Raw genomic sequence first — 19,276 nt, 5'->3', positions numbered from 1 at the left:
TGATAACAGCTGCCTTTGGGGAGAATGACTGGTCATTCGGTCGTCGGTCGTTGTTAACACTCACATACACGCAGAGACAGGTGGCGCCTAATTAAAACCGCAACTCCTTGACAACCAAAGAAAGCCGTCCTGTGCAGGATATTTACCCTGACTGCCCAGTACAGCGCCAGCGATCGTCGTTGTTGTAATTTTGTTGCGTGAACCTGGCTGTATAACGGTCTCGGGACAGATTTATTCTAAACATTATCCACTAGTTTCGATAATATCCTAAGCAACATGTAGCAAAATGGCAGGACTAAACTGTCATGTAAATCTGAAACGTTTACCATAGCCATTGCTATTAATTTAAAAATGTAAAGAAAAACGAAAACAATAGAATTTTATGTGCCAAGGAACCTCCTGAAATTGGGCCGAGTTGAGCGCGCCCGATCAACCCAATGGATCCAAACCGCAATTACAAGAGCAAATAATTATCCTCTGCGAGATTGCAGCTGAATAATTTGAACGTCGATATCAACAAATCGTTGCTACGGCATATTTTCACCAAGCTGCTTTATAGGTTTACCCAACAAGGCCCGTCTTAAGTTCCGTTTAGCGGCTTAAGTGTTGTAAAGAAAAACGTACTTAAGAATTTTGCCGTTTTAAATTCATTAAATCATATTATAGATTGCTAGTTTAGCTCTTATTAACAACACACATTTTAATAACCAAGGAGGGGGATCGTCTCACATTTTACCGTTGTTTATTTTCGCTAACATTCGTCCCATCTCCAGCACGTCCCAGTTAGCGCAAGGAGGCATTGTCCTTTGTTTTTGTCCTCGCTGCAGCCTTCGTTATTACTAAACGAGGATCATTATTACCATTCGAGCTCTCTAATTCCATTTACTATTCTTTTCTCTGTTGTCGGATGGTGATTTATCGCTTTTATATTCGGTCATCCCTTCGCTACGTTTCTCACTTTCCCACCGGCATTTTTCCCTCGCCTCTTCCTCCTTTTGGCCACGAACAGTGGCAGCGGCAGGATTAGCTCCGGACAAGCCAGCAAACGGAGCCGAACAAACCGCGCACCACTACCACAGCCATCGCATCCTGTGCCGTGAGACAGTCATTGCTTTTGTTTGCAGGCTCTGTCCTCTACTTGGGCAGTCTGTGTCGACAGTCCTGCATCACCACAGACAGAACTGCCGAATACCGGGAGTCGCCGCATCAGTCCTACTCAGTTTGATGAACCGTCCGGTCAAGAGAACGCTCGGCCTCTATCAGGTTGCAGCCTGAAGCGGCCGGATGGACCGTGATATAGCGGCCTCTTCTTTCAGACCATCTCGCGCAGGCAGCTACCGGTGTTGTAGTTACTAAAAGACTTTGCTTCTCTGACTCGTCGCTAGAGGCCGCTCTTTGTTCGAACTTAAGCTTCCACTGCACAATTTAACTTCCGCTAGGCGATTTACCTTTGCACAGTCTTCCAACCAGCTGCAAGTGATGCAAGCGTATATCCATGGTATCTGTTAGTAATCCGTGTATCACACCGTCAGGTCCTGTTTTAAAGTGTGCCTTGTGTGTCTGAACTTGTCCTCATCCCGCATTCCTAGGCAGGCAGAGCTTCGAAAACACGACACTCATTTATTCATTCACTGTTGTCACTATTCGTAAATAGCAACAACAGCACCAGCAGCAGTCACAGTCACGGTACAAAGTAAGCACGAAGGCCTGTCACAAATAATAGGGCAGAGACATGGGAAGGTTCGATGCTTGTCATCGTTCGCCTACTGGATGATACGCCGTCGCGCAAGTTTGTTGTGCAGCACGCAGATTATATCTGAAGATTAGAAAAATTACCATTACTGAAAGCTAGGGATTTCTTGGGGAGATTGAACCTAAACGCGGAACTAGATTGCATGACGCAACCCACTACGAGGCTACAACAACAGCTCTATTGTGAGCGGCGGCTGAAGTATAGGCCGTGGCTGCCAAGCAACCAAGAACTCAGAACAAACAACGAATGGCCAGCTCGTGATGGTAGTGCTGATGTCGGCGTAGTGGATTCTGTGACACCCACGAGACTCCCTTACAAATAAGTGGTCATTATTTCAGCTGTTTCTTTGCGCGCGCTTGTCATTGATAGCCGCTAGAGGGAGTGGCGCTGCTCTAACCGTTGCCCCAAGAATGGGCGGCCGCTACTTCTAACTATTTCTGATCCAGAGCTTGCTTTTACAAACACAGAGTTCTGACGAAGCAAAGCCCTTCGACGACGACGACGACGACGACGACATTGAAGTCAGGGCTGACGGGACGGCAAATTGCAAGCAGCGACCAAGCCTGTCATCGTTGCTCTTCCGTCAACTTTGCTATAATTGAATATCGTCAAGCGCTTCGGGTATTCCAAAACGATACTCCACTTTACAGATCGATAGGCGGAGAGCTAGCAGCTGATTATGCCGCTGGCCGCGTTGGGGCCTATATAGATAGATAGAGCACCCCTATCTGAGGTGGTTGCCGGGCGTTTGTGCTGAGGCTAGTTTTCTTAATCACAGACGTTGGTGACATGACGGAAGTTCCCTGTCTCCGTGTGAGCTGTGCCGCGGAATTGTAGTGGTGGCTTTACCAGACGTTGACAATGTGTATTTTCTAATTTCTGTCAGTGTTTGTTTTGTGGCTAATCGTGGTCGATTGAATGTGGCAAATCGTTGTTTGGTGAGTTCTTGGGTAAGAGGTCGAAACAGTAAAAACCGGGGATTGTTGGCTTCTATTGCCGCGGGTGTATGGGATACGGTATACCACAGAAAGGTCTATCGTAAGGCTGAACATGTTTTTGTCAATATTGAACCTGTTCGATAGAGGCTAATTTTCGTATCGGATTCTATTCCTGGTTGTATATTTGTGCCCTAAAGGTCGCTTTAAGTCGCTGGCGGTGTTTCGTAAATTTTAATGTGATGAAGTGTCTCTTAGCATTTCTGGATTGTGCAGTCAGTTTGCTGGGCTCATTTTTCGAATGTTGTTATCTCTGCGCTAAAGACTGTTGCTGTGAATGTGAGACCGGTGACTGAATCTGGTGGTAGATAAATGCAAAGCAGAGAACGCTCAATCGGAATTACCTATCTCATCGAACACTCATTGGACCTTCAAAAGCGTCGGTAAGCTACTATAGGTCTAAAATAAATGTATTTATAGTTTCTAGACAGACTGCAATAGCCTTTGATCGGTTTATGCCTCATTATGCTTGTCAATTAACGCTAATAAAAAGGATCGTTACTTTTTTTTAGGCGTCTTCATGAAATTCCGTGGTTCTAAATAGTGTAACTTTATTCGTATTTTATTTGAAAATCAGAAATTTTTGTTATCCTAATAATGCTAAGCTACTGGGTATGTTTATCATACGTGTTTATGTTCAAGTCTCAGTTTTCAGATCAAGTGAGGTATTATTAATATGGTCCGATTTTTCGATAATATAGTACTTTTTTTCCGCTCTCATAAAAGCTCGGAGAAATTAAATAAATACATCCTATATACTTACATTTAGCGATGATACTATAGCTCTTTAATGATAACCGGATGTCAAGCAATACTTGTAGGCATAAGTTTGTCGAAGTGTTAGATACGCAATAGTATTGAAATTCTGGCAAAGTCCTTTGTTGGGCTGATAGGAAATCAAAGGTTTAGAAATTGTAGAACCTTGAAACGGCGTAAAGTAATCAAAATGTATGAAAAGGATTAGTTACTGATGATGATCCAATTAATAATTCGCATAATCCGTTCCCAAAACGGCTATTACTTTTTGTGTATCCAAATTTTTGAGCCCTTTGAATCGAAAAGCCGTTAAGGATCTTCCCTTTTTGCCTTCTGGAAACCTTCCTTGAGCCTTTTAGGCGCCGAATAAAAATTTGAATTGATATAGGCCAGCGACAAAGGAAATGTTTAATACTGGTAAGGAGTTGTATAGCACGAAAAGATTAAACAATACGTTATTTTCGTCGAGTCTTTTGTCTGGTTCGAAGGGGAACAGGCTTTCCTCTAGTCCTAAAAATGGCAGGTCAACTCATCCCATTACGACAAACAAGACGCACAGTAGTAATGTAGGTATAGTACCTCGCCATACGTATATGTACCTTTACCCCATTTGCTATATTTTATTGAAGCGACAAACTGAAATATACTACAATTTAAAAAAAAAGAAGGAAAATATTTAATAGATAATGTTAAACAGAACGGTTTGAGTGAGGATTGATGCCGATTGCTTTTTGTGAATTCATGAGCAAGTATTTTTGATGTCCTATCGAAGAGTGGTTTCTTTTTAAAATATACAATAAATAAATAATCGAGAATGACTTAGCTGTATTACTATACTTAGTTTAAGATAAATTGAAAGATAATTATAATTTGAATTACAATTTTATCCTGCATATGAACATCAGTCGGAGCTTGTGAGGGCCGAGGTATCGCCCTATTGTTCATTGATTGTTATCGGCAATATGACGAATGCTAACAAATATTGCAAAATAAAATAATTGATTATACTTAAAGTAAGTATAAGTACGTGCTCTATTTTAGCATTTTTCCGTCAGTCATGCCTGCTAATCTCCGCTGTGCTGAAACAGGTGCGCAGAGAGGCGGCCTGAAATCCTCCTTTTATTGCTACTGTTGCCATTATGCCCATTCCATTGTAATTTCGAGATCACACACTTTTTAACTAGCGTTTTTATTTGTCCGTAGCTCTTCCGTCGGTCTATTACGACATTCTGCTAGCTTACGTGTGGCCTTCAGCTGTCATTGTGCGCACTATCGGCGTGACCACGCACCGCCATATACCACCAAACCCAGTTTTCGATTGGCAGCTTTTCTACCACGACTACTACCCAAGACATTACATGTATATGCAGGTCGAAACCATATATATATATATATCCGCTGATGCGTACATATATGCGCATCAATGAGAGATTTCTTCTTGCTGCCGCCAACACCGGCTATTAAGCGATGAGGAGTGGCAATAACTGTCACTGCCACGGTTAGCGCCTTATGATTACACGTATTTAAATACGTATATATCTTTTTCTTTTTTGAACGTTTGAGAATACGTACAAAATATCGGAGAGTCAAACGATCCTTACTGGTTGATTAGTTTGCTGAATCTGTGTCTGTGTAGCGGTCGGCATGTCTGCTAGCGCATGTTATCTCGTTATTGTTATTAGTACAAACAAATGAAAACAGAAATTTCAGCTTCGATCCCGGTTCAGCTCCGTTGCTTTCACGGGCTATCGTCCGCGCTAACGCCAATGTTTCGCGGCCCACAATAGTGCCGATAAACCTGTCATTTTCCCAACTGGTCCCGCAAAACGATACTTCCGTCTTGGTTTCTTTCGGTAGCCTTGTGTTTCTGCAACGGCGACAGCGGCTGTTTCGTTCATTCATTCATTCATTCAGTCTCATTCACGTCGTTACTCTGCTCCGATACACTGCCGCTCCATCTGCGTAGCGTTTCAGCGTAAACGTAGCGGGTAGCGCGGGGCAGAACCGAGTAGCGCAAACGTCGCGATAGGTAGGCGATTTCACGGTCACCACGACCGCCATACGAAGCGCTGGCGGCTGGTTATCCTATACGCCAGACTGTGGTGCTACTGTCGCGACAAGCGTATACTATACGTCTGTCGCTACCACTATCGCAGGTAGTTAACTGTTTAAAAGTGGAAAAGCAACAGAAGCCCCAGTAGTAGAAGAAAAAAGAACGACGAATCAATGCGGAGTCAGGAAAGGCAGAAAATTGGGCGGCGGTGTTGATCGAGGTGGCGACGACGCGCCCAAATAGAAACATGATAGAGAATTTCGATGAGCCATCATCGGTTCCGTCTATCATTCAACTAGTTTCCCCACTGAGCTATTTTTTTTTTTATCTCAGAGTCCGCCTTAGGGTAAAGCTTTTCTACGATTCTTGTTATCACCCCATCTATCGAACCTCTTTACCTTTTTAGAGGGAACCCCTCTATCGAAGGTCAAGTCCTAGTAGAAGTTCTATAATTTTTATAAAATATACTTACTTTACGTACTACTGTAGAACCCGTAAAAGAGAAGGCTTTACGTGCTAACGACCAGCCTTTCATATCGGTTATCGTTCCCGTTAAGGACATGTTACGTCACCGGGCATGTGAGCTACAAACACTGTTGTGAATTTACATTTACAATACGATACAGGACGGCATGCTCGAACAGACCTGACCGTAGAATTTCTACGTGTAGCCTTACGGTGTACCGTATTGTAGGATAGCAATTCTTGTCGCATAGGCGAAACGAGTAAGCAATCATGAGCCCAAACTCGCTACCGGCTACAATGTAACGTTGTCATAATTATCACTACGTTCTTCTTGTAGTCTCCGCCAAGAACTTCCGTTGCATATTCTACGACCGTTCATGGACAACTCCAGAATTGCCAGCAACCTCTGACATGAACTTAATATATATAGAGTCGGATATACCTACTAGACAGAAGTATTCTATATCTGGCAATGTATTCGGTTCCTATTGACGTCCTTTTTCCTCTCCACTTATTCATCGGCAGGACGTCAGTGACAGACAAACGTATCTGTCTTGTATGACAATTCGTAATGTTGATATCGGGTATAGTCGGTTTGCCGCGAGAATCTATTCATATAATGTTGATCAAGCGTTTCTAGCAGTAGTACTAGATCGTTCCTGCTAGCGTAACTTTTTATATTATAGGAATCCAAACGCGTGGAAATAGGATAACTTTTTTTTTGGCAACGATACATACTAGTAATAATAGTTGACGTAGTAAAGCCGTCGTCCTTTGTAACAGTGTAAGCAAACATTTAGTCAGTTATGTCATCGGTAAAACTCAGCGGTTCACTAATCATCATGCGATGATTAAATGTATGTGCGACTATCCTTCCGCATGTAGTACTTAAGGCCAAATTTGGAGGAATCTTTGTCCGTACAGCCTAGTGCCGGGCGAGGAAACAATGGTGTGTCTCCGAGACCGCGAAGGACCTCAAATTAATGTCTAATCTACGACAAAGCGACTTCATTTAAGCCCCTAAGCATAAACAGACGCGATGCAAGAGACTAATATTTTACCATTGATTCAGACTGTGCTGTGTTCAAAAGACCTCCATTGCTATGCATCTATCGTGTGACATCATTGGATTGCCGATCCACTAGTGACCGCGTTTCTAAATCGTTTAAAGATTACATGTCGCGTCGCGGCAACGTTTCAAAGTCGGGAGCTAGCCATGTTAAAAGCTGTTGGAATATAGTGAAATAGAGCACGTTGAAGTTCAGTGATGCTTTGCTACGTTTTACAATTTAGTTACGATGAAAAAACAAATGCTACCAGAACCTATAAAGAAAGTTGTGCTGTTCATGCTCAATTGGGCTGTTCCGGAAATATCAGTGTGAAAGATGCTCCTTAGAATGGCCGAAAAAAATTGATGCAATCATTGCGAAAGTTGAGCAAGAGCGACGCCATGACGTCGCCAAGAACTTACACATCCCCTATCGAACGGTTCTAAATCATTTGATGAACACTGGCTGTAGAAAAATAAAAAAAGAAAAAAGCTCGATATTTGGGTATCACATGGATTGTGTTTCCGTCCGCAAAAGCCTACAAAGACACTCGAAAATCTGGGCATTTTTCAAAAGGGGCTGATCGTCGGTGACGAAGAATAAAAAGGTCAATTAAAAAAAAAATAGCTGTGGCAAAGCCCAGACTGACGCGCGACAAAAGGTGACACTGCGTGTTTCATGCAACTGGAAAAAAATCGTGTTGATGCCGCCCGGCAGAAACGATCGATTCGAGCCTGCATATAACCAGTTAATAGTTAGAACAAGCCATTGTGAAAGTTAACCAAAACTAATGAACAGAAGCCATGACAATGTCAGACCACATACACGTTTAGCCAGTGGGCAAAAATTGCGAGAGCTTAGATGAAAACAGAAAATGCATCCGTCGTACAGCCTAAAATCATGCATTATTTTTTTTTTAGTTCAAGTGAAGGGATTCAAAAATTAGCCTGTCTAGCTAAAAATTAGATGTCTAGAAAACACACAGAAATGATGGCGTTACCAGAAACGGTTGTCACCGCGAATCGAGCGAGTTAATGATGATGTCTAGTTTGGGAAACGCTTTCGTTGAATACAATGAGACGAAACTGACTGGCTACCCTTAACAACAACTATAAGTATAGCTCTATCTTTTTCCATAAAAAAATATGTTTCGGCCTTACAGTCACTGAACAATGTAGATTTACCTTCGTTTTTCTTATAATAATAATCCACATTAATTTCAGGGTACAGCATTGGGACAAACTATGGCGGCCTCTTTGTCGTACCGGGCATGCATTCATTTGAAACAAAAACTAACCGTTCCCAACCGCCTATGCGACTGCAGAAAAAGTGGGACCAGGTTCCACTCTTCCGAAGAGGAAGAACAATTTGTACCTCAAAGTGGCCTGACTAACAGTCTATGTTTAGTAATCCTTTTGTTTCGATCAGAACGGTAATGAAGAAATTCGATTTGGGTGAGTGAACGATGCCTCGGATTGCCCGCGAACACCGTACGTAAACGTCCTATGTCACAAGAGTCAAACAGATGTTCCCTGAGACCGATAAAGCCAGCAATTTTGATCACTCTTCTTCGCTACTCAGTTCCCTCCTCGATACTTGTTTGGCTATATGAAAATGATTGCTGGTCTCGTCACGATCCAGAGGACGTTCATGTTCTGCGTTGAAGCAAAGCATTTTTCCACCAAATTTCAACCAAAGTTTATGTTCCGAATATGGTATCCAGTAAAGAAACTGTCGTGACACCGTGCTTCCTCTAGAAAGACAAGCGTATCACAAAAGGAGTCTGTCTGTATGTTCAACAAATTCTTGTGTAATCATGAATGACTAAAGCCTCGCAACGTCCTCCAACAAAATGGTACACAGGCCCATTTAGAAGTAGTCAACCCCGTCCCTGATTAGGACAAGGGCATATTTTAATATGAGCCCTGATTTGAACTCGTTCCATTACTACGTGTGAAGCGTTATTCAGCGGGAGATCGAGAAACCTCGATATAACAACGTCGGCTCTTTCACCATACCTTTACCAAAAAGACGTTCGTACAATTGGAAAGAGAGCCTTTGAAATGAGCCTGTAAATAACTGAAGGCCTGACGTCCTAACTGTGGCGAACGACAGTTATATTGGATGAACATTTCTAGCATTAGTTGACGTAAATGTTTTTAGTTATATACAATCTTAGAAAACATACGAAACGACAGGCGCAAACGTGGGTGCCGTACCCTGTCTATCTACGGTCACGAATGGATTTGTTAGCTTAACATAACATAAGGACATTGATATCGCTCGTTATGTAAACTCTACAAAATGTTATAAATCGGTGAAAAATTACATTTTAAGACACGGAAAAAAATTGTGATTTATGATCACTTTTCTACACTTGCTTTCATCGTCCCACAATTTGTAGTAAAAGTAATGATTGAAGGATGACGACAAATTCAATCGTACTCAACCTATCTGAAGTATCTTTATTGAGAAACAGTGCGTAGGCCCTTAGTATAATTCATCTTGAAATGTACCAACTGCTGTATTGGCCTGCTTTCAGCTTTCTCGCGCTCTCTTCTTTGTTTACAATGAAAATTATTTCTCGTACGCGCACGCGTGTTCTGCATCCAGGTGTTCTATAGGAACAACAACTTCCTTCTTGTCTGTATGGCGTTTCCATTTAACGCCCCCGCCTATGCATAGATAAATACCTTCGCGCAATGTTGTCGGTCCATTGCTTGTACCAGTGTGTAAAAGGTGCATCAACAGACATGGCCTATACGGTGCATGTGTGCGTTAAATAAATAGGCAGCACAACACCTTAGACGGCATAGCAAGCCGCCTTCATGCCGTGATACATGTATACAACAAGTGATGCTGCTTTGGCATCGTAACATGCTGTGATCCATTTGTGCCTTCAACCAATATGAGCGCAATCTTGAGAGTGAAAAGTACGACCGAAACGGAATACTTTGACATCGTCACGTTTGGCAATAAGCTATTACAGCTACTACAGGTTGTAATAGCGGGGCAATGACATAATTAGTAATTCGTGGGAAACAAATCAATGGTCTAAGGATGCGCAAGAACAGGTGTCCGACGCCAATGTCAACCGCTTTAGCGCAAAAATTCGTCAGAAGTCTTCTTCTGCTTATGTCCGTCCGTTCTACGCCGGTCCGGTTATGTTGTCTTGATAAAGTTGACGACAATACGGTCACCGAAGCTGAGAAAATGCAGATGCTGACCCGAACGAGGTGTCAGCGACGTCGATGCTCTAACATCGACGGAGTAACGGAATAGGCGCAGGAATCACAAAGCCACTTACAACACGAGAGATTCTATCATCACCATAAATAGCAACAATCCCATGACAATGCATTGTTCGTTACTGGCGCTCTGCTTTTTGACCATGGGCAGATTTGAAATGCAGGCAGAGATGAAAACGAGATCGTTATTTTAGCCAGCGGTAATAATCTATTGGTCACCTTTTATTTACTTTCACGATTAACGTTAAGTTCCTAACAAAGGTTCGTGTCGCTACTAACTGGGTATCATAAACATATATTTATGTCATAGAAGAGCATTATTGTGTGATATTGCTCTTGAGACACTGCTTACTAGGCATCTATACGCTGATACATTTCTTCATAAAAAAATAATGTTGCCACCTATCACTTACGATTATGCTAGAGAAATGTCGGCCAATTGAAGATGCTGTAACGGTGTCTATTGTTAGATATTTCCATAGGTAGTTCCGATCCGTCACTCTTATCCTTTTGTTCCAATCGAAGACATCGTTTGCTAACATGTTAGCGAAAAAGACGAATACGTTATATCCTATAGGCCTCTCTGGAGGGATCACGGGTGGCTGAATCTTAGCCAAGGGTTTGTCGTGGTGCCACAAACTGCGCTGTAAACCACAGAAACAGTAAGGAAAAAACGTACGAAGAGTATTATATTAAGACTCTCGTCAGGTATGCAATAACCTTAAAGGGTAGTGTTTGCTCAATATGAAAAGGACCGTTCCATAAGGGGACGTGAGAAGGCAAAAATATCCGTACCAATTTTTCGACATTTCTTTTTTAACTAGAGCTGACAAACATGGGTGAAACGCCAGCACAAAATGATATACCTAAATTCTAGTCATAATTGCCACTTTTAAAAACGTCGCACACTAATAAAGGTGAGAAGCTGCTCGTCGTTAAATAAGTAACAGTAGGAACTAATGTCCTTTGCAAACGGAGTGCTCCAGAAATGCAGTTTTTCAATTATTCCAAGAGTTCTAGCACTATCTTGGGTCACACAACTTAGCAATAGCGCCTCGTTTACTTTTCATTTAAAAATAAAAATTGTGCTAAGCTAATGGCTTGGTGGTAAGTGTAATATTTGGGTATGTCGGTAGAACATGATAGGACATAGAGGCCCTTCTGAAATTCAAGTAATGTATAAAGTACAAATTATTACTAACTGCTGCCTATAATACTCAACTTACTTTCAATGTCTTTCTTCCATCAGAAGCGCACTTGTCATGTGCCTTCCCACATCCCCTCACGTACTTCGCCTTGCGCAAAACAACTAGCCAAGAGATGGGAAGTGTTTCGTCCGCAAATCGGGTTTAATCATCTATTTCCCCAAGCAGCTTGGACGTTAATGTCAAATTGGGGTATGTGCCGTCAACAAATGATCGAATCTAGCCGTAATAGTGGTAGTCGTCGAGATAATGATGTTTCTACTCAGGCCCAATAAACGGTCCCCTTCGGGTCTCATCACCCGTTCGTCACCTACCCGTATGAATTTGCTCACGCAACCATAAAATCTATCGCTAGATCGAAGTAAATTCCAAGCTGATATATTCGATGCCACGCGATCTATCCTATTCGAGAAGCTTCGATAGGCGTTGCTTTAACAAGCATCGATATCAGATGGTCATCAGTGGATGGATAGGTGTACACGCATCTGGGTACAGAAGAATGAAGACATACCAATTTGAAGTATTGCCTAAGCCAGTGGTAACAGCCAACTGTTAACCGTTTTCTTCTGTATTGTTTGCATCAATCAAAGTGCATTCTGATTTTTGCAAAAACCTGAAATTCAAACTGCCAGCGTAAACTTAAGTTCTGATTAGCCGTAATGGATTTTGGGAGCTGTTAAGTGAACCGAAGCCTCATTTCCTACGTCGGTAAAAACAGCCTTCTTTGCTTTCGAGGATGAGTTCGTTCTGTGAATCAAATGAAGGTCCCTGAGAGAGACAGGCCCTGCAGAAGACATTTACAGCCTCTAGAAGGACGTAAAGATCCGCTTGCGACAAACAGTTCATAAACAAATATATTTAGACGAGCATTTGATAGTACGTGTATCCGATTAATTATTCAGTTATCCAATATTCAGCTATCACAACTGCATGATTATGTCTGATTTATTAGTCATGCGACCCTTTCACTGCATGTCTGTCTGATCGTCGATTTCGCCCATCATTTGAAGCTGTGACTTTCAATCCGACGAATGTGTTTATTTAGTCGTTACCGAAGTGATAGTCGTAGTGCCGCTACCTGCTGATACGCACTTATTCAGTGTAGCGTTTGCCGGTGGTAGCTCGTATGGTCAATTCGACTTTTGAGCAGCACTTCTCCTACCTCTACAAAGTACCACTGTTGATTTTTGTCAATGTTATGTTATATCATACGTTGACGCTACGAAACCGTCTGCACTTCCCCGTGAGCAGTACGTATACGTTATTATTATTACGGTAACGGCTGCCGCATCGCTGCAAGCATCAACAATTCCCGTCTTCGTCATGCGGACGGTCTTTAAAGTTTCCTTTTTCCTAAAGTCTCTTTGCTCTTTCTTCGACAATGTTTTACTTGTCGATTACTTAGCCGTTCAGCGACTACCGCGGTTACTGTGGCCGTGGTTGCGACAGCTCGGTCGGTCGGTCGGTCGGTCGGTCGGTCGGTCGGTTGCCGATTCGGTCTTCATCGCCTTCTCGGTGAACTGGCTTGTTCTATTCCGGTTACAAAAAAAGCAATCTTTGACTGATCCGTTTACTGGTTAGCCTTTTAGTGGCTTAGGGTGCGTAAGTGTGGGCGAATCTATGTGGTAAGCAGAAATAGCAAAAGATTAATAACGCCCCAACTGCGGATGGACAGCTACATATTTAAGCCGCGTTTCTATAGCGCCAACGTTACGCAGTGGCGACAGCAGCAGCAGTAGTAGTAGTAGTAGTAGTACTAGTATATGTAAGCATTGTGGCAATGTGGATCAATCGGCGTAGCTTCATCTTTTCAGCTCAACTATTGCCGCCATCGCCGATGCTGCCGCTGTGGCAAGACACGATAACAACAACGACATTCTGTAAATGTTTTGGAAATGTCCAAAAACGACCGACCGACCGACCGACCGTTGGCCCGCCCGCCCACCGTTTGCGCCGGTACGAAAATAGGAAAGAGCAGCTGGCGCTACTGCTGTATGAACAGAAGATGGCCGGCCACCGAACGAAAACCGGCCGAAGACCGCAGACGAAAAGTGACGATCAGAGACCGGCGGTCAGCGACAGCAGCGCCGGTAGCGGCGATACTAATGTACTATTGAAAGATGGAAACAGGGAGAAAAAAATCCCAACCAGAAAATAGGCAGTGTACATGGCCAGAATTATCGTTTATATGGTGGGCGACTGGTGGCATTGTCAGAGCGACAGCTCCGCCGGAAAAAACGATGTCGGTGCATATAAGGGCGGCTCAGAAGGATTATACTCCGAAATGCTGTTCCGTTGTTGTGGTCAGTTCCTTTGGTGAGAAACTAACACGACTGGCTGTCATTTTCTTTCGGCACATATGAACGAAGCGATAGAAAAGGACGACTTTAGCGCAAATTTATACAATGCTTGGACTTAATGAACTTTAGAAGTTTAAAAGCCGGAAATAGCATATGCTCCGTTGCGGAACTTGAGTCAACGGGTTCCGACCCTCCGGCTGAAGACGCAGCGTTCTGTTCATTAAGAAAAAACCTGTACTTATTCGCATGCATCACTTCTATGGATAAGCTAGAAAAGCTATAGCGTATTTTGTTATAGTGTGTCTCAGAACTTCCCTAAACCGGATTGAAAATCAATGCCTTTTCAACCGTTTTACAAATACGGCCTTGTAGTTTTGTGCGTTTATCACTTTTGACTACGAGCCAAGGATCACCAGTACGTTATTGACGTATTAGTTTCACGAACAAGGGTCATTCAGTTGAAATGTATCGATCTCGTTACCGAACCTAAAATCTTGTGCCGTATTGAAGATCTACTGAAAATAAATTGTTCGAGTTCACACTTGCCACCGACCCACCGACGTTAGGTTTAGGTTAGACCTGAACGGTACTAAATAGATAAAGGCTGATCTTCAGCCTAATAGATTAAGCTAACAACCCGGTTGCATACGTTGTCCCTCCTATAGCTAATCACACCATTATCTGTCTTATTCCGTGTCCTTTCCAACTACCGATAACTGAGACCGTGTAGTGGACAAAAGCCTCGTCCCAAACCTCATGCCATACAAAATAGCAACCGTAATTATTCTAGCAGGGGCAGGAACCGCCAAAATGGGCGGTGGTCACAGTTTGCAAGTGCTGGAGAGTCAGGACCCAGGCACGCATTCAATAATAAACGAAAAAAAAAAAGTCGTCCGATTTATAGCCACTGTTAGCATTAACGAAAAGCGGCTATACGCGCAGTGTAAGCACCAGAACTGCTCTTTCTGGCGTTGCATAATGTAAATTATATGCAATAACACGCTTGTAAGTGTAAATGAGCTTAAGTGTAAATATCATGTATATATATATATGCGTAAGAGTGTCAAATGCCCCAATCCCAGCAAATATACAGACGTTTAGAGTGAACCGTACGAATGTTCAACGAAACATCGCCTTAATTTTTACCCATGTAAGAGGTAGGCGACAAACGTCTCATATCTGCATGCAGGTGCGCCTATTGACTTCCTTGAGGCAACCTACGGAAGTATTAGCTACAGTTAAATGCCAGCCCTTAATTGTTAGCGCTGTATGGTGCGCCATCATGTCTAGGCTTTAAAAATCCTCACTTTAAGTCGTAAACACTTCTTGCAAGTGTTCCATATAATCTTTTTGCTGCAGGACTTAGACATAAAAGAGGGCATTTTAACATTTGTCTAGGTGGGTTCCCTGTAATTTTACGGCGCTACTACGAAGGATTTGTCCAACAAATCAACGGGTGTCGAACAGACATTCAGCAAAAACTATATAGATTTGTCGATCCCCGCACCCTCATTCTGTTTCCCGCTGTCTGGAATAAACCAATACTCTATAACTGAAGCTATATATACACGATATATAAGCTCGAGCCCTTCTAGAAATACTCATTTCTCGCTGGTGCTAGAGTATAACTTTGACTTTGGCGCCAAAAGATGTTTCGACCCAAACAAAAAGTATTGTCTACTACGAAGACCTCGACGTGCTTGCCACGGGCTGATGCTGTTAGTGTTCTTACGATGGGAGCAAGCCTCGACATATAGACTTCGTTAGTATGGGCCATTTGAATCGGCGGTACCTGTACGACATTATAGCTGCTACGGTTTGTTCGCAAGCAAAGTTACTGAGGAACCTTTATCGAAAGTCAGCGCCCGGAGGTCGTACGAAGACAGCAGCAATGGTCGCGGACGCACTGGAAGCTACCGATGCATCGTTATATAGTCTTGTAAACGTTCTACCAACGGAAGAGCAGGATAACAGTAGTAATGATAGTATAACATAATTACGTGTCTGACTCAGACTGCGATCTTCCTTTCGTAGCAATCGAAAAGAAACATCTGTGATGACTAGCTCGTTGTTTAGTGTCATATAGTGATTTTGAAGAATTTTATAGTTTTATAGTTTATAGACGTTTTTATTTTTTGGCACGTTCTAGTCACATTTTACTACACTACGCTACTCTACTTATTGTTTGTTATTTATTACATATTTTATTTTCATTCATTGGGCAACATTATACCAAACCGAATTGGACTTTGTAAGGCCCTTTATACACAAAGGACTCGACCGCACTATGCTAAGCATAGCTTCAATCACACTCGTACGTCACGACCGACACACTAAAGGCCAATACAAAAACCACCTTCGGGAATAACTGCTTCGTAACTCACCTGTCTATTGATCATCTTGCATCACCAATGAATGGTTTTTCATAGCCCAAGTAAAACAAAAAAAACATCTGTAAAATAACAGAATGATTACGAACAAGATTAAATCTGCATTAGCATAAGGTAAACAGGTGTTTATGCCACTAGCATTCAAGAAAAATACCCACTTGTTCTGAAACGGTTCTGTGTGTTATTATACCACGACAATGTCGTCTATTAGGAAAACGAATGCCATTTTCCATGTTAAAAAAAATTATGTTAATGTAATAAGTCGGATATCACCAGCGTTTGAACCGTGGCAGCTGTGTATCATCAAGTCATATGACGTTATCTTAAATTTTCCGTACTGTTATCCGTCTAAGTCACGGATTGATTGCGTCCTGCTAACCACCTCAATTAGTTTCTGTTAGATAGATAGATACCTGTGAATTTACCTGTGATCAAGTAATGATTGGAACGATGGAAAGAAAGTAGCTGTTTAAAGCAGCACTTAACCTATGGTATGCAAAGCAGGACAGCGAACCGCAGGCCACATGGCTGCATTGAGGTGACATACGGCACTCGACTATCGACTACAATTCTTTACCTAAATTGTGTCAAACTACATCATGATATATGTACGTGCATTTTGTTACATGCGCACTTTTCAGTCATCGTCCACTATGTATAGAGTGAATCATTGGCATTCAAGATACGTAGCAGCATGAGCAGCGTGAGTGATGGTCCTGCAGACGGCAGCGACGGCCCCGATTATCTTCTGCTTGGCGCCAATGAAGAAAAACATTAGCTCTTAACGTTTCTTACGCGTACACAATACGTACATCCTTGTCAAATGGGAGTCGATTCCCGAGCCTTTCGAATTGTGATAGCATCGGCAGCGCCAGAAGCAACAAAAACGAAAATATAGCGCGCTCTTCCCCTGCTATTGGTTGACAAATCAAACGTAGACATAAAAGCACTGTGAGTCACATGCTGCAACGATAAGCATCATCATCACGATATTAGTAATTTTCATTAAAATGATGATCATTTCGAGGCAAAAACTTTTTTTCGAGCTTGTTGTTTTTTTTTTTCGAATATTGCCTCCATTGGCGAGAGAAGTTACTGCCTATATCTGAGCAACAGAACAACGACAACAACAGCAGCAGCAGGACTGTCGTCTTTTTTGCCAGCCCCCGCTACAGTCGCTGCTAACGTTGCTAAGGGCTGTTATCAGCAGGCTGAATTGAAACGCAAGCCATTGAGGTTAATTGTGGTGCACTTCATCGTCGTCGTCATCACGATCGCCATAGTCGAAGTACTACGGCCGCCGATTCTGAAAGCCACGGAGCAAAATTTCTCTATTTTTCGCCGCAATAGCCAGAGAGACGGATGGTCGGATGACCGGAAGCAAACACCCAACTGACGTCTATGTGGGGAGTCAGAGCGCGTCTCGACAACCCGCCGTTTGTCGGCCGCCGTTCGCTGCCTATCGCTGTTACAAATGTTGCTGCAATCGACCACCTACACGCGGCACTGGTGGCAAATAGGAACTTGGAATGGGGCGCTGGGGGTTGCAGCAATAATGCCAGGGGTTTTGCGCAAGCGAAACGGGATTGCAGTACACCAGTGTTTGTTTGTTTGTTTGTTTGTTTTTTTTGCTTCTTCTATGAGGCATGAAGCAGTCATTTGTGTTTAGTCAACGCTGCCGTTGAGAGATAACGAACGAGTGGAAGATGAGCGGCTCTAGGCAGTTGCAGTCAGAATAATCAGACCCTCGGAAGCAATTTTTCATTCGTTCTTTTTATGCCAGTTGTTCTTAAAGCTTACGCTCATTTACGTCTGTGCTTGATTTTTGATCGTATCGCACAGTAAGCACATCGCACTGGGAAAGTTAGGGCTGTCTAAAATTCGATAATAATTATAACTTTCATGAATACGTACTAAACTATTCAAAGCTAGAATACTTAAACCAGCACAAATGGGATCAATATAATACAGTAAAAATCAATCTATGGATAGCTTCTTATATTTAGGTCGTGATAAAGATGTGATAGGATTTTCGAGGGGGCATTTCTACCGTTTGCTTCCCTACGCTTCCTGTCGGACTTTGCCAATCAACTTGCCAACGGATTGTGCCACTCGTAAAAGTGCCATCATTTATATATGACAGGTATTTCACAAATCGACCATGTGATGAATCGATAGATCAACAGACAATCAATAGATAGGTGACGAATGTAAAGTTTGCTATATGTCGCTGTTAGTCGTTTTTGGTCTACACGTGGTACCAACCCAGTTCATTTAATGCCACAAAACTCCAGGTGGAAACCAGCTGGTACCATCCCTCAAGCTTGTACTAATTCGATTTATATACAGGTGCAGACCGACAGAAACCTCACGACCATATGGGATCGTATGAAAATGAATATGATGATCACCTTTTTATAGTATTTTGTCGGTACCATGAAACGTTAAAGCTAGGCACAACAGCGCCATTATCTATGGTAACAACGGATAAATATGTATTTTCAAAGGTAGTCGATGGCGCAAATAGCTGATCGACTTCCAAAATATTCACCGCAAGCGAATCTAAATGGCTATGATAAGAAGAAAATCTTTGTAATAACTGGCACTTTTTTTTCTCCATAAAATCAATGCTTTCGTATCAGTTTATCTATCGGTTGTCAAGCCAATACAAAATCCCAGTTTACCAACAAGTACAGCATTATAAGAGTTACATCGATTGCTTTTTTTCTGACCGCCTATATTGGTTTGTATTTTTATTTATTAAGGATTTCTTACAAGTTTCGTGATGTAGAGCGTATCGCAACAAACATTTCGCTACTGCCACGTTTTTTTCCACGCGAATATTTATCCAGGGGCGTAGCCTATACTACAGACAGATTTTATGGCATAAACGATAAAAACGCATCATGTGCATAAAATACGGGGCATTATATCGTATAAACAGTACCTATGGCTTCTCATCATCTGCTTACTTAATTTACGTACGATAAAGTTTCACACAAAAGTTACGTCTAGCCCATCGAGGAGCTGATAGAAACTTGCTGAGCTGGCCCATTGATATA

At 42.4% G+C, this 19,276-nt stretch overlaps 2 protein-coding genes across 7 annotated transcripts in view; one reads left to right on the top strand and one right to left on the bottom strand.

Moving 5' to 3' along the window:
• Kank (KN motif and ankyrin repeat domain-containing protein 2 kank) overlaps window positions 1–19,276 on the top strand; it is a 152,907-nt gene that overhangs the window by 19,554 nt on the left and 114,077 nt on the right. For 3 of the 5 annotated variants that reach the window (XM_086988063.1, XM_086988064.1, XM_086988066.1), the window contains exon 1: window positions 1,038–3,131. The exons of the other annotated variants lie outside the window; for them this stretch is intronic. The gene's annotated coding sequence lies outside the window, so the exon portion shown is untranslated. Of the gene's footprint in view, window positions 1–1,037; window positions 3,132–19,276 lie in introns of those variants that run through there. 5 annotated transcript variants of the gene reach the window in all.
• LOC147755847 (uncharacterized) overlaps window positions 1–19,276 on the bottom strand; it is a 90,640-nt gene that overhangs the window by 33,547 nt on the left and 37,817 nt on the right. Inside the window, exons 1-2 of one of the 2 annotated variants that reach the window (XM_086988069.1) lie at window positions 16,209–16,273; window positions 10,733–10,963 (exon numbers count right to left, since the gene is read on the bottom strand). In XM_086988069.1, the coding sequence (XP_086844195.1) occupies window positions 10,733–10,963; window positions 16,209–16,223 (246 nt within the window). In that variant the 5' untranslated portion in view covers window positions 16,224–16,273. Of the gene's footprint in view, window positions 1–10,732; window positions 10,964–16,208; window positions 16,274–19,276 lie in introns of those variants that run through there. The other variant, XR_015327096.1, reaches the window with a different exon arrangement.

Source organism: Varroa destructor, unplaced genomic scaffold, assembly GCF_002443255.2.
Source record: "Varroa destructor unplaced genomic scaffold, Vdes_3.0 BEIS01000004.1, whole genome shotgun sequence".
In the NCBI taxonomy this organism is placed as follows: Eukaryota; Metazoa; Arthropoda; class Arachnida; order Mesostigmata; family Varroidae; genus Varroa; species Varroa destructor.
The sequence above is the reverse complement of the archived record's forward strand: the minus strand, read 5'-3'. Positions and strand labels throughout refer to the sequence as shown.